General features: G+C 37.5%; 1 protein-coding gene and 1 long non-coding RNA gene across 2 annotated transcripts; both read right to left on the reverse strand.

Moving 5' to 3' along the window:
• Nucleotides 1-5,387: 5,387 nt before the first annotated feature.
• On the reverse strand, nt 5,388-5,888 carry LOC112734688 (uncharacterized mitochondrial protein AtMg00860-like). The gene has a single exon (XM_025784120.1). The coding sequence runs from the start codon at nt 5,886-5,888 to the stop codon at nt 5,388-5,390; it is 501 nt and encodes a 166-aa protein (XP_025639905.1).
• An 8,348-nt stretch (nt 5,889-14,236) lies between these two features.
• LOC140178163 (uncharacterized) lies at nt 14,237-14,751 on the reverse strand. The gene is made up of 3 exons (XR_011870407.1): nt 14,670-14,751; nt 14,385-14,542; nt 14,237-14,291 (listed from the first exon to the last, which is right to left on the reverse strand). It is a non-coding gene; the product is annotated as an uncharacterized lncRNA (long non-coding RNA).
• Between the last annotated feature and the right edge of the window lie 1,366 nt (nt 14,752-16,117).

The raw sequence follows: 16,117 nt of genomic DNA on the forward strand, positions 1-16,117 counted from the left end.
ATTTCTGTAAGGTCCTCTCCAGAGTGTAGTGTTTTAGCTTCTCTTAGCTTCCTCTTCAGAGTCCTTTCAGGTTCAGGATCAGCTTCAACAAGAATGTCCTTATCCTTGTTCCTGCTCATATGAAAAAAAAGTGAACAAAAATAATAGTGGAATCCTCTATGTCACAGTATAGAGATTCCTTTATGTGAGTAGAAGAAGAGAAGAATAGAAGAATGAGGTAGACAGAGAATAAAGAGAATTCGAACACAGAGAGAGGGAGAGGGTTCGAATTTTAAGAAGAAGAGAAGTGTTAGTAATTAATAAATAAATAGAAAAAGATGTGAGAGAGAGAGTATTCAAATATTAATTTAAAAGAAAAGAAAAATATTTTTGTTTTTATTTTAATTAATAGTTAGAATTCAAAATTATTAAAAGAAATAAAATAAAATTAGAATTTAAAACAATTAGTTAATTAAAAAGAATTTTGAAAAAGTTGTTAGTGGTTTTCAAAAATTAGAGAGACAAAAGTAGTTAGGTGGTTTTGAAAAAGATAAGAAATAGTAAAACAAATAAAAAGTCAAGTAATTAATTAAAAAAAAGATTTGAAAATAAATAAGAAGTTAGAAAAAGATTTTGAAATTAAATTTTGAAAAAAAAAGATATGATTTGAAATTTATTTTGAAAAAGATTGAAAAGAGAATTAAAAAGATTTTATTTTTAAAATTAAAGTTAATGACTTGACTAACAAGAAACTAAAAGATATGATTCTAGAATTTAAAGATTGAACCTTTCTTAACAGGAAAGTAACAAACTTGAAATTTTTAAATCAAAACATTAAATGCTAGCAAAGATTTCGAAAATTATGAAATAAAAATAAGCAAAAGATTTTGAAAATTTATTTTGAAGAATTTTCGAAAAACATGAAAGAAAATTAAAAAAGATTTTATTTTGAAAAAGATTTGAAAAGATAGAATTTTTAAATTGAAATTTTGACTTGACTAACAAGAAACAACTAAATTTTAAAATTTTTTGACTAAGTCAACCCAAAATTTCGAAATTTATGAGTAAAATAAGGGAAAGATATTATTTTTTATTTTTTTTGAATTAATGAAGAAAGAAAAAATAACAAAATGACACAAGACATAAAAATTTAAGATCAAAACAAATAATACATGCAAGAAAACTTTGAATGTCAGGATGAACACTAAGAACACTTTGAAGATCATGATGAACATCAAGAACATATTTTTGAAAATTTTTAAGAAAAGAAAGACATGCAAGACACCAAACTTAGAAATTTTTAATGTTTAGACACTATGAATTCGAAAATGCACAAGAAAAACAAGAAAAGACACAAAACATGAAAATTTAAAGATCAAACAAGCAAAATCATCAAGAACAACTTGAAGATCAATGAAGAACACAATGCATATATTTTCAAAAATTAAAGAAAAATTAAAATATGCAATTGACACCAAACTTAAAATTTGACACTAGACTCAAACAAGAAACACAAAATTTTTTTAGTTTCTATGATTTTATTAAATTTTTTTGTATTTTTCGAAAAAATTTTGGAAATAGAAATTAAAGAAATTCAAAATTTTTAATGAGAATTCCAGGATTCTTGTAATGTTAGTCTAAAGCTTTGGTCCAAAAGATTAGACATGACCAATCACCAGCCAAGCTTCAGCACAGAATTATACTTGAGAATCCAAAGGCTCATGCAATGTTATTCTAAAGCTTCGGTCCAAAAGAATTAGACATGGCCAAATGGCGAGCCAAGCTTTAGCATAACAAATACAGACATGTCCTTTTTGTAATGGAAAGTAGAAACCTCAGTCCAAAAGATTAGACATGGCTTAACAGCCAGCCAGATTTCAACATATCTCATGAAGCTCTAGAATTCATTCTTTAAAAATTCTGAAGAACACATTTTTTTTTTTGAATTTTTCAAAAACACATATTTTATTTTTTTTTCAAAAATAAAAATAAAAAGTTTAAACATAAAATAAAATTACCCAATCTAAGCAATAAGATGAACTATCAGTTGTCCAAACTCGAACAATCCCCAGCAACGGCGCCAAAAACTTGGTGTACGAAATTGTGATTCACACTTTTCACAACTCCACACAACTAACCAGCAAGTGCACTGGGTCGATCCCACGGAGATTGTCAGCTTGAAGCAAGCTATAGTCATCCTGTAAATCTTAGTCAGGCGGATTCAAATGGTTATGAAGTTTTGATAATTAAAAGATAAATAAAACATAAAATAAAATAAAGATACTTATGTCATTCATTGGTGGGAATTTCAGATAAGCGTTTGGAGATGCTTTGTTGCTTCTGAACCTCTGCTTTTCTATTGCCTTCTTCCAATCATGCGTGCTCCCTTCCATGGCAAGTTGTATGATCCTCTCGGATGAAAAATACCAGGTACGATCTCTGCATAGCTAATCAACTGTCGGATTTTTCGTCTCGAATGAAAAATACCAGGTATAGCTACCGCACGGCTAATCATCTGTGATCTGTCGGTTCTCACTAGTGTCGGAATAGGATCTCTCTATCCTTTTGCACACTGTCACTGCGCCCACCATTCACAAGTTTGAAGCTCGTCACATTCATCCCTTCCCAGATCCTACTCGAAATACCACAGACAAGGTTTAGACTTTCCGGATCTCATGAATGCTGCCAATCGTTCTAGCCTATACCACGAAGGTTCTAATCACGGATTCGGATGCTCTGTTGTCAGGAGAGATGATGCGAATCGTGAATCAGAGACCCAAGAAAATATACTCCGGCTATCGTCCAATGACTATGTTGAACATCATGTAGAGCGCTTGTGGTTGTTAGGCACGCGGATCTTGGCTAAGCGAGTAACGAAGATAGTGGGTGATTGTCACGGGTCATCCCTTCATTCTGACTTAACTGAATTAAGTACAAGAGTATATCTTGGAAAAGAAGTAGGCGTGAATTGAAAGAAAAACAATAGTACTTGCATTAATTCATGAAGAACAGTAGAGCTCCACACCTTAATCTATGGGGTGCAGAAACTCTACCGTAGAAAATACATAAGTGAAATAGGTCTAGGCATGGCCGAATGGCCAGCCTCCCAAAGAGGTTCCAAGTGTAAAGTCTAAGATGTCTCTGAATACAATAGTAAAAAGTGCTATTTATACTAAACTAGTAACTTAGGTTTACAGAAAATGAGTAACTAAGTGCAGATAGTGCAGAAATCCACTTCTGGGGCCCACTTGGTGTGTGCTTGGGCTGAGCATTGAAGCTTTCACGTGCATAGGCCATTCTTGGAGTTAAACACCAGCTTGGGTGCCAGTTTGGGCGTTTAACTCCAGTTCTGGTACCAGTTCTGGCGTTTTATGCCAAAAAAAGGTCTCTGGTGGGTGTTTGAATGTCAGTTTGGGCCATCAAATCTCGGACAAAGTATGTACTATAATATATTGCTGGAAAGCCCAAGATGTCTACTTTCCAATGAAATTGAGAGCACACAAATTGGGCTTCTGTAGCTCCAGAAAATTTGCTTCAAGTGCAGAAGGGTCAGAATCCAACAGCATCTGCAGTCCTTTCTCAACCTCTAAATTAGATTTTTGCTCAGGTCCCTCAATTTCAGCCAAAATATACCTAAAATCACAAAAAAACACACAAACTCATAGTAAAGTCTAAAAATATGATTTTTGCATAAAAACTAATAAAAATATAATAAAAAGTAACTAAAATATACTAAAAACTATGTAAAAACAATGCCAAAAAGGGTATAAATTATCTGCTCATCATGTACTTACGGAGTTGTGACACGTAGAATACATCATGCAAGTTAGATAAGTGAGGTGGCAAAGCAACTTGATATGCCACCAGCCCGAATCGCCTCAGAATCTCAAACGGTCCAATGAACCTCGGATTCAACTTCTTGGTTTTGATCGCTCTTCCAATCCCGGTCGTCAGTGTAACCCTCAGAAACACGTGTTCTCCCACTTCAAATTCTAACGGTTTCCTTCTCTGATCTGCATAACTTTTCTGTCGGCTTTGGGCAGTCAAGATCCTTGCATGAATCTTCTTAATGTTCTCAGTAGTTTCTGCTACTAAATCAGGACCCAAAACACTTGCTTCACCGGTTTTATACCAACAAAGTGGAGATTGGCACTTCTGTCCATACAAGGCTTCATACGGAGCCATCCCAACGCTCCCATGAAAGCTATTGTTGTACGCAAACTCCACCAATGGCATGTAACGGTCCCAACTTCCAGGTTGATCCAATACACACGCCCTTAGCATATCTTCCAAAGTCTGAATAGTCCTTTCCGACTGTCCATCCATTTGTGGATGATATGCAATGTTGAGACATAGTCTCGTACCGAAGGATTTTTGGAAAGCTCCCCAAAACCTTGATGTGAATCAGGGATCACAGTCCGACACTATGCTCGATGGCACACCATGCAACCTTACGATCTCCTTGATATACAACCTCGCTAACTCCTCCATAGAACAGTTCACTCGAATAGGCAGAAAATGAGCGGATTTGGTTAAGCGATCCACGATCACCTAAACCACATCAAATCCTGACCTAGTTCTCAGTAAACCGATCACAAAGTCCATCGCAATTCCTTCCCACTTCCACTGAGGAATCTCAAGTGGCTGTACCATTCCCGACGGATTCTGATGCTCTATCTTTACCTTCTGACACGTCAAGCACTTGGATACCACTATAGCTACATCACCTTTCATCCCAGGCCACCAGAACATCTTCTTTAAGTCATAATACATCTTCGTACTTCCGGGATGAATAAAAAACCCACTGTTATATGAGCTTCCGACAACAAGCCTTGCCTCAAACTCCCGACATCCGGTATACAAATCCTCCCCTTATATCTCCACAATCCTTCATCATCTTTGGTGAATTCTCCAAGCCTTTTCTCACCAACTGGTTGAAACCATTGCTGAAGCTTTTGCTCATCTTGCTGAGCCCTTTGAATCTCCATCTTAAGCGTACTTGAAATTTGCAACTGATTCAAACAAGCTCTTTCGGAAACTTCACCAATCTCCAGCTTAAGATCCACAAACTTATCCACTAACTCCTCCTCCTTGATTCTCATCCAAGCTATCGTTAAGGACTTACGGCTCAATGCATCTGCTACTACATTTGCCTTTCTAGGGTGATAACTCAGTTCAAAATCATAATCCTTTAGCAACTCCATCCACCTCCTCTGACGCATATTGAGCTCTTTCTGATCAAAGATGTATTTGAGACTCTTATGATAAAAAAAGATGCTAAACCTCACTCCGTACAAGTGGTGCCTCCAAATCTTTAATGCAAACACAATCGCCGCTAATTCCAAGTCATGAGTTGGATAATTTATCTCATGCGGTCTCAGCTGACGCGATGCGTAAGCTACCACGTTTCAGTGTTGCATCAGCACGCAACCCAAACCCTTCAAAGAAGTATCACAATATACTTCAAACGGTTTGTGCGATTCTGGTAAGATCAAAACAGGTGCTGAAGTTAACTTCTGCTTTAAAGTTTGAAAACTTTCTTCACACTCTGACGTCCACACAAACGGCACCTCTTTCCTTGTCAACTTAAGCATTGGTAGTGCAATCCAGGAAAATCCTTCAATGAATCTCTGGTAATATCCGGCTAAGCCCAAGAAGCTCCTAACTTCCGTCACCGTCGTTGGTCTTTCCCATTCCATCACCGTCTCTACTTTCGAAGGATCTACGGCTATTCCTCCCTTTCTCACCACATGACCTAAGAACTTTACTTCTTCCTTCGAGAACTCACACTTCGACAACTTAGCATACAATTTCTGCTCCTTTAAGATCTGCAACACAATCCTCAAGTGTTCCTCATGCTCCTTTGCCGTCTTATAATAAACTAAGATGTCATCTATGAAAACCACCATGAATTTGTCCAAAAAGGGACGAAATACTCTGTTCATGTAATCCATGAAAATAGCAGGTGCATTCGTTAACCCAAAGGACATCACCGCAAACTCATAGTGTCAATAGCACGTCCTGAACGCAGTCTTAGGGATATTATCCTCCTTCACCCTTATTTGTTGGTAACCCGACCTTAGATCAATCTTTGAAAACACTCCAGCTCCTTGCAGTTGATCCATCAAGTCATCTATCCTTGGTAGCGGATACTTGTTCTTCACAGTCACTTTGTTCAACTGTCGGTAATCCACACACAGTTGCATTCCTCCATCCTTCTTCTTCACCAATAAAACTGGCGCTCCCCACAGTGATACACTCGGTCGAATGAACCGCTTGTGCAGAAGCTTGATAAACCCCATTTGGAGGGTTTATCTTGTGTTGAATTTAGAGGATTTTATCGCCTTCTCCCACATTTATTCAATAAAATAGCATGGTTTTATAACTTCTCCTTTAATTATGCTTAAGAGTGAAAACATGCTTTTAGGACTTAAAATAGCTAAATTTAATTCACCTTGATTTCATTAGATGCCTTAATATATTTGTTAAGTGATTTCAGATTTAGGAGGCAAAGATTAGATTGAGGGAATGAAGAAAAAGCAGGTAGAAATGGAGAACTCATGAAGAAATCAAGGAATCGCAAAAGCTGTCAAGCCGACCTCTTCGCACTTAATCGATCATAACTTGAGCTACAGAGGTCCAAATGATGCGATTCCAGTTGCGTTGAAAAGTTAACATCCGGGGCTTCAAAATGATATAAGATTTGATATATTTGCATCGCGGCTAGGGTGCACACGCACACTGTACGCGTACGCACCAATGGTGACACATGGTTCACTTAATGTAACTCGTGGCTAGCGATTTTAGAAGCCTTGTGGGCCCAATCCAACTTATTTCTGATGCTATTTAACCCAAGGATTGAAGAGGGGTGAGGCATGTAGACACTAGTTTAGTTTTAGTTTAAGTTTTTGGAGGGAAAGTTAGTTTCTAGAGAGAGAAGCTCTCTCTTCTCTCTAGAATTAGGAGTAGGTTAGATCTAGATTAGAATTTCTTAGATCTAGGTTAATTTCATGCTTTGATTCACTTTTCCTTTTGTAATTTTTCTTCTTCTACATCTCTTCTCTCTAGTTTAGCATTTAATTCTTGTAATTCTCTACTTTTATGTTGATGCACTTTTGTTTCTTCTATTTCTCTTTCATTGCAATTTATGATTCATGTTCCTTTATTGTTCAATTGATTTGTTGTTGTTTAATTCCTTGCAATTGAGTAGTGTAGATTTACATTCCTTTCAATTTTACTATGCTTTCCTTTTATGCCTTCCAAGTGTTTGATAAAATACTTGGTTGGATTTTAGAGTAGAATTTTATGCTCTTGGCTTGGGATGGTAACTTAGGAACTCTTGAGTTACTAATGTCTAAGTGATTAACGATTGGGAGCCATTAACTCTAGATCTCACTAATTGAATTGGTGGAGAACTAGGACTTATGGACTTGGATTGATATAGCTCACTTGACTTTTCTTTACTACTAGTTAGAGGATGATTTAGTGGGATTGATCCTTGCCAATTCTCATGTTGTGGTTAGTGATAAGGATAGAGATCATTGACCACCAAGCCTTGCCAAGACCTTTTTAGTTGTTAGTTTATTTTCATTGCCATTTACATTTCATGTCTCTTATCCCAAAAATTCCAAAACATACCTCATAACCAATAACAAGACACTTTATCGCAATTCCTAGGGAGAACGATCCGAGGTTTGAATACTTCGGTTTATAAATTTAGGGGTTTATTTTAGTGGCAAACAATCTTTTGTGTGAAATGATTATTTGTTGGTTTAGAAACTATACTTGCAACGAGACCTCATTTGTGAATTCTACACCATCAAAAAATCCGTTCATCAAAGCTCTTCCAACTGAGTCTTTAATTCGGCCAGCTCTATCGGAGCCATCCTATACGGCGCAATCGACACTGGTCCGACTCCTGGCACCAATTCAATCGCAAATTCAATTTCCTTCTGAGGTGGGAACTCAGGGATATCTTCCGGGAATACTTCTAGAAAGTCTCTAACTACCGGAATTTGATCAAGGTTCTGATCATCACCTAACGCATTTGCAGCCAATAGAATATACCCCTGACACTCTTCCCCACTATAGTGCACCATTATAGAGTTCAAGTAGTAGCCCTCAGCTATCACTACTCCATTTTCTCTTTCCGGCATAAACCAATTTGACCGCTCAAAGCAATCCAACAAAACTCGGTTCTTCGACAACCAGTCAAACCCCAAAATCATCTCCAACCCAACCATTGGTAAACAGATCAAATCATGTACAAAGTCTCTACGCTCAAGCTAAAAACTTACTTGCCTACAACCTGACCTAGTCATAACTGTCTGATGCAGAGTATGTACATGCAGATCAAATGCTAACTCTGACACTTTCAAACCTAGTTCCTCAACTTTAGCAAACGAAATAAACGAATGCGAAGCTCCAGTATCATATAATGCAACTAAGGTTTTATCGCCAATTAAACATATACCTCTCATTAACATATCTGCCTTAGAAGCATCCTTGGCGTTCACAGCAAATACTCGCCCTAGGTGTTGGCTCTGACCCGCATTCGGGTTCTTCCCACGAGTGTAATCCCTTGCAATATGACCAGGCAATCCACATTTGAAGCAACCACCTAAACCAATCTTGCATGAGTCATATGGATGAAAACACCCACAACGCACACAAGTCAAATCTGAAGAAATCTTACTCTAATTTCCTCTCCCTTTGGCATACTGAAATTGATTCTGAGCATTCTTTCTGAAGCCTCCCTGCCCTTGAGGCGTATATCCTCCTCTCTTAAAACTTTGATCCCTCGGATGAAAATACTTGCCACGTCCCCGACTAGAGCTTCCTCCATGAGTTTCCTTGGACAAAGCTACCGTCTTTGCATATTCTTCCACCACTCTCGCCTTGTTCACCAACTCAGAGAAAACACGGATCTCCATAGGAGTCACAGCAGTCATAATGCTATCCTTCAAGTCCCTCTGGTACTTGATACACTTCCAGCTCTCGTAGGTCTCCGGGAAACCCTGACACACCCTAGAAAACCTACAAAGCTCCTCAAATTTGCTAGTGTAATCTGCCACAGACAAGGAACCTTGCTTCAACTGCATAAGTTCTATCTCCTTTGCTTCCCTGGCAGACTCAGGAAAGTATTTCTTGTAGAAGGCCGTTTGGAATATATCCTAAGGAACGTCGGCATTCTGAAGCTGAAGCAAGCGACACTCTGCTTGCCACCAATGCTGGGCCTCTCCCGCAAGCTGATAAGCGGCAAATTCTACATATTGGTTATTCGGAACATGCTGCGCCTGTAAAGCATGCTCCATGGCCTAAAACCAGTTGTCCACTTCTGTAGGGTTGGTTAATCCTCGAAAAATTGGCGGATGAACCTTGAGAAAAGTCGCCAAGGTCATCGGAGCACCTCCCATGTTATCGTCATTTCCCTCAGCATTGTCATTCGCGTTTCCTTCGCCATTCCCATTTCCATTCCCAGCCAGTTGGCCTAATCTCTTCACAGCTTGCAGAGTCATAGCAGCATTAGCTTCCATGGTATTTGCCAGATTAGCCATTGCCGCCATGAATTCGATATGGTTATCGGCCGGCTGCTCATTCCTACTCTATCGTGAACGTGCTCGACCTCGTCCGCGAGTGGCCATTAGGGTTCCTGTCTACACCAAACAATCGATATCAAGGTGATCAGTCTCAATATCAAAAGTCTAGTGCTTCAATTATCCCAAACAGGCACTCACAAATAAGCATGCTATGCAATATCAAGTAGATAACCTAATAGCATCAAAGAAAAAGACACATACAGAGTATGCAATGAAGCACAATCGGTCCATCCCTCAGGCTCACGAAGACAAACCACTCTGATCCCACTAAATGTAACACCCTAATTAGCCTAAGCCTTACCTCGCATCGTAAAGCAAAGGTTAATCAAAGGTTACGATAGTTCTAAGCACATACATATAATATATAGAAAGAAATAATATATTCTAGAAGCCCGATGAAGGATATAGCTCAAAATAGAATTTGAAAAGCACAAAACATGCTAACAGAGCTACTAACTTAAAGCACAAGATATAGATACAATATAACAATAGATAAGAGTATAATATCATAAGAATCTAGCCACGGCTCACGGAGTTTAAGCTGGCTAGCCATATATACAGACAAAACAGAAACAAAAATTTAAAATAGCTTATACAAGTTTTTCTCTCTCAATATAAGCCTCTAGGCAAAAGCAAGATACAAAAGTGAGAGATAAGTAAACAAAATAATAAAAAGTCTCCAAAAGTATCATGATCCCCCGCTTCCGTCACCATCCAAATAACTCACCGAGGTGGGTTGCGACCTGCATTTGAAAAATACAACAGAAACATGGTATGAGAACCGGAGGTTCTTAGTATAGTAACAGTACCCAATGATGTAGGATATAAGACCCCGAGACGCCAAAGGCCATCCTAGAACTTCATATCCTTCACAAGATTCAATCTTAAGGCATAACTAAAACAGTAAAGCATAACTTAAACCATAATACAATAAAAGTGTATTCTAACTTAAAGAATTCTCTAACTAATAACTCTCCGCTGTCCCACAGCCTTCGCCAACCTATCCTCCATGCGATCTCATCGTCACCGTCTTCCGAACCTCCTCAATCCCAGTAGAAAACACAATTAATATGCAATGCAATTAAAACACAAGTATTGGCATGTAAGGCAAGTAATTCAAGTAGCAATTAGGCATGTTATACAAATAGGCATACAATTACAAGTCGGCAAAGCAAACAAACAGATAGAAAATGCACATGATGAATGCCTGTCCTACTAGCTGTGATATCACATTGTCGGTTCAACTACCAACCCGACACATCTACATGGAGATGTCGCCCTTCAGAATCAGCATTGGGAAATCCCGAGATATGGTGCTCGGATCACCGTCCAAGATTTTTTGTCTGCACACTCTATTGATCCGAAGGGATGCGAGCGGGATACTCTTGCCTCAGACCTCACATCTTAATGTAAGTGGGATTAACCACCGTCCTTACGCCGCCGCCGCTACCTCGACAGGTGGGATTAACCACCATCCCTGCCGAGCGCATAGCGTCTCATACTCTTAATATAAAATAGTAGTTCAGTGATTTTTCAGAAAACATTTTCAATACATCAATGATTCATCATTGCACATTCGAGTCCTCGACTCATTACAACCACTGTCAAATCAACATTTTCATTCCGAGTCCTTGACTCATCTCAACTATTATTAATTCTCATTTCCGTTCCGAACTCAACAGTTCACCAGTTCTCATTTCAGATACCAATCTACCTTCACACGCCATCAAGTCCATCCTCAGTACACCAGAAACCTAAGCCTCCGTTCTCTAATTTTTCATAATGATATCAATTAAATCTCTTAGGATTTTTCCCATGTTCTCATACCCAAACTTAAGCCCAAGAGTCTTAAAATGGTGTCACAGAAGCTTACAGTCTTGTTGGAAAGGTGAAATAGTTGAAAACAAAGTTTAAGCTTGAGAAACAGGGCGTGTGCGTAAGCATAAGGGTGTGCGTGCGCACGCCTAAAAAGATTTTTAAAACGTGTGCGTACGCATAGAGGTGTGCATGCGCACAGGTACCAAAATTTACAATACTGTTCTCTCGCACAAGCTGTGCTAGCGTCCTCAACAGATTACCCTTCCCAACTTGTGCGTGCGCACAGGTTGTAAATCCTCATTGGTTGTGTGCGCCCAGAAGTTGTGCTAGCACTCTAAGCAGAAGCCATTCCCCTATGTGTGTGTACGCAAAAGGCTATGCATGCGCACAGGTTTAAAAATTTGCAGGGGTGTGCATGCGCACAAGGCTGTCTGTGCACACATACCAGAAATCACAAAATTCTGTAACTTTGCAGAATTTCAGATTTTGACACCCAACTTTAAATGATCATAACTTCCTCTACAATAATCCAAATCTTACAAACTATATATCGATTTGAAGAGTTGTCACTGAATTTTAATTCTAACTAAATTTCAACAAAATTTGAAAACTGAGGCATAAGTTATGATCAGACAAAGTTCACCAAAATTCTCTTTTTACCAAAAGTTCACAATTTACCAATTTCCTAATTTTCACAACTCAAACAAACCAAAACCAAATAAAACCATTCCAAACTCCATTTCTCATCAAAATCTACCCTTTACAACATATTGCACCATTCTTACTACTTTTTCCTTTACATTTCATCCTTCTCAACCTTAACATTAAATGTGTCACATTATAATCAATCCTCATTCACATTTTCCAATCACATTACCATTTCATCAATCTCAACATCACACATATCACTACCATTCACTTTTCAATCCATATAATCATTCATCATCGTCATATTATCATCAATCATAATTAATCAAATTCATCAACCCATCATATATCATCATACATCATCATTCAACAACTCAACAACCATTTAAATTCAAACCTATCCTATGGGTCACTAGCCTAAGTGTCCATGAATATTATATACTATATAGAGAAAACTGAAACCATACCTTGGCCGATTTCCAATATGAACCAAAATCCCAATTGAGCACAAGCTAGCTTCCAACCACAATCCAAGCTACCAACAAGTTCCAACAATCTCCAATGATCACAACTTCAAGCTATAACACATATAATTTACAATAATTCAACCTATGGCTCAACATAATTGAAATTTCACAAAGGTTCAAGACCTCTTACCTTGTCCAACAGTTTTGGAAGCCAAACCCAATGCTAATAAAAGGCTAGAGTATACCTAAATACCCAAAAATCACAAAATTCCACTTAATCACAAACCCTAGGATCCAAAATTTTGGGGAGAAGAACTGAGAGATTTGAGCTTTTCTTACCAGTTTCTTGGGTGGGTTTCGTAGAGCTCTTCACAAGGAATGCGTAGCCGCAAACGGTGCGACGATCGGAGCTCTATAGCTCAAGATATGAGCTTGGAAAGATGATGATGAATAGTGTTTTCTCTTCTCTTCTCCCCCTTTCTCTTTCAGCTGGTGGTGTTGTGTTTTGAGCAAGGTTGCGAGAACCGGACCGGTCAATAAACCGGTGAGGTCACTGGTTCAATGGTTCATTGGTTCGACCGGAGTTCAACCGGTTTAATTAAATATTAAATAAAATTATTAAAAAACCTAAAAATAATTTTAAATATATAAATTCAATAATTTCTAACTTAAAAAAAATTTAAAATTTCACATAATAAATTATCCAAATATTAGAGGTTCACAAACAACTTCAAACATCAAAGTTTATAACTAAACAACTTCATAGATCATTAAGGAAGAGAAATATAGTGATACTAAGGCTTGGTTTGGTAAAGCTTTTACTTTTTAAAAGTAGCTTATGAAAGATGTCTTTTAAAAGATAGCTTTTTAAAAACTGCAGCACTTGCGTTTGGTAAAATCAAATTAAAAATGACTTTTAATAAGTACAAGCATCACAATTATGTTTGGTAAAACAGCTTTTAAAAGTTGAAAAAATTATAATAAACATGTTTATAACAAAAAATAATTTTTTTTTCAAATTTTTTAAAAATTTATATAATATTTTAAAATAAAATAATGTTAAAATAAAAAATTCATAATAAACATAAATATAATAAATAAATTCTTTTATTTTTTAACTTTAAAATTTTATATAAGTATTATAAAAATTTATTTTATCCTAAATATCATCACTAAAAATAAAAAATAAAAAGTATATGAAGATTAGGTTGAAAAATAAAAAATATGTGAAGATTGTGTTAGAATTTGTGAAGGTTAGGATGAGAAGTTAGAAATATATGAGGATTTCAATGGCAATATAATAGCGAGAAATATGTGCAGAAAAATGAAAAAAATTTAGTAAGCATAAGCCAGCTTTGAAAAGCTCCCTCCTAGATGCTTTCAAAAGCACCCCTAACTTTTAAAAACCGTAAGTACAAGCATTTGGGCTTTTTAATTTACCAAACGCAAAATGACGTGCTTGTGCTTTTAAAAAGCACAAGCACCTCTTGAAAAAGCTTTACCAAACTCAGCCTAAGAAACCCAAAAGAATATTTAAATTGGCATGGCTTGTGTACATATCATCTAGCAACACTTAAATTGTGGCTGTAAAGTATAAATAGATTGAATGATACTATTCAAAACAAAAGTATATTTGGAGAAAAAGAATTGTATGTGCAATCAATTAGGCAAATTAAATTTAGAATTCATATTAAAATAAAATTATAACAAAAACAATTACATGTATGCAAGCTTCACGGATCCATTTGCATCAACCAATATATTAGCACACTTGATGTCCCTATAAGAAATTCATTTTTTTTTCATTAGAATATTGGAGGTGTAAAATCATTATTACATTGTAGTAAGATAGAATTAAAAAGTTCAATGTTACCTGTGAATCACGTTACGATCATGGAGATACTTCAAACCACTTAGAATCTGTCTTGTGTATGCCGAAACCTGAGAATCCTTTAAATGATACTTTCTATAAAGACTTGCCAATGATACTTTTGTTACAAGCTCGAGAAAGATGTATAGCATGTTATTGTCCTGAGAAATAAAGATTAAAATACAATCATCATTTACGTAATCAAACTATAACAATTTATATAGAGTTGCCACATTAGCTCAATAGATAAAGAACTAATATTTATTCAGTCAAAAATTTTGAGCATACCTTGTCTGTGCCAAGATATCTAACTATGTTCTCATGTTCAAATTGACTCAGAAGATATATTTCCTGAAAAGAAGGCCACAAAATATTCACACGATCAAACATTGACTTGTAAGATGGAATGTACTAATATAAGCTTTAGATGAAAAGAGTTGAGTGGTTTGGCAGTTCACATCATAGCTACAGGAATAAAACAACCGAACTCAAAGAAAAGATTGAATTTTTGTTCATGGGGTTGTCCAATTTTTCACTGAGAAAACGATCTTCATCCTTCTCTAAGTGTTTATACTGTATTGTTTGAAGAAAAACAAAAAGATAAACAGTGGCTTTTGTGTGTTCTCACCTTTTCTTCTCAGACTTGTGAAGAACCAGAAAAGTAGAACCAAATGCTCCTCTTCCAATTTGCTCTATCACCTCATAAAACCATGAACAAATAAATAATTCAGCAACCAAAATCATGAAGCATCAAACAAATAAATCATGAACAAATAACCTCAGAAAATAAAAAATCAAAATCATGAATCCAGCAAACAAATAAATCATGAACAGATAACAAATAAATCAAAATCTTGAATCCAGCAAACAAACAAATCAGAAAATCATGAACAAAAAATCAGAAGGCAGCGAGGAGGAATAAGTAAATAACAGAGTATTACTTACCGGCAGTGAGTAACGGCGACAAAAGAGGAGGCGAGAAGAGAAGAGGAGAGGAGAGGCGAGAAGAGAAGAGGGAAGAGAAATGAGTGGGGGGCAGAAGTGTTCGAAGGGAAGAGGAGAGGCGAGAAGAGAAGAGGGAAGGTAAGAATGGTGGTCAGCTTGTCGGACGATGGGTCGCCGGAGACTGCTGTTGTTGGCTGAGAGAGAGACGAAGAGGCGGTGACTGCTGCTGGCTGAGAGAGAGAGGGAAGTAGCACCGTAGTGGGTTAGGGATTTGGGTGAGTGAGACTGATGAGAGTGAGGGAGAAGGGAGAAGGGAGAAGGGATGCCATGGTGGTTGCCGTGGTCAACGCCGTCGCTGCTGTGGCCGTAGGATGCGGTGGCAATGGCGGTGGGATGCGGTGGCGAAGAGGGGCTGCTCGATCGTGGCCCGTGGGTGATTTCTCTTCTGGCTTCTCACTTCTGGAGTTCTGGGGTGAGACTGAGATTAGGGCTTCGTTGTTTAGGCGTTTAGCCTTTCCTCCTTTTTTTTTAACCTCCAAAATGACGCCGTTTAGAAGTTTAAGTTTCAAACCAAAAACCGCTAAAAAATCGGATGGTTCTTCCGGTTCATCGGTTAACCGCCGGTTCGGCCGGTTTTCTTACCGATTTTTTGCCAGACGGTTTCTGACCTTACTCGGACCGGCTAGGTGACCGGTTCCCGGTTAATCCGATTGAACCGGCTGGGTCCGGTTCGGTTTTCAGAACCATGGTTTTGAGTGTTGTTGTTGAAATGGGTTCATTAAATGAACCCT

This window comes from Arachis hypogaea, chromosome 13 (assembly GCF_003086295.3).
Source record: "Arachis hypogaea cultivar Tifrunner chromosome 13, arahy.Tifrunner.gnm2.J5K5, whole genome shotgun sequence".
NCBI lineage: Eukaryota > Viridiplantae > Streptophyta > Magnoliopsida > Fabales > Fabaceae > Arachis > Arachis hypogaea.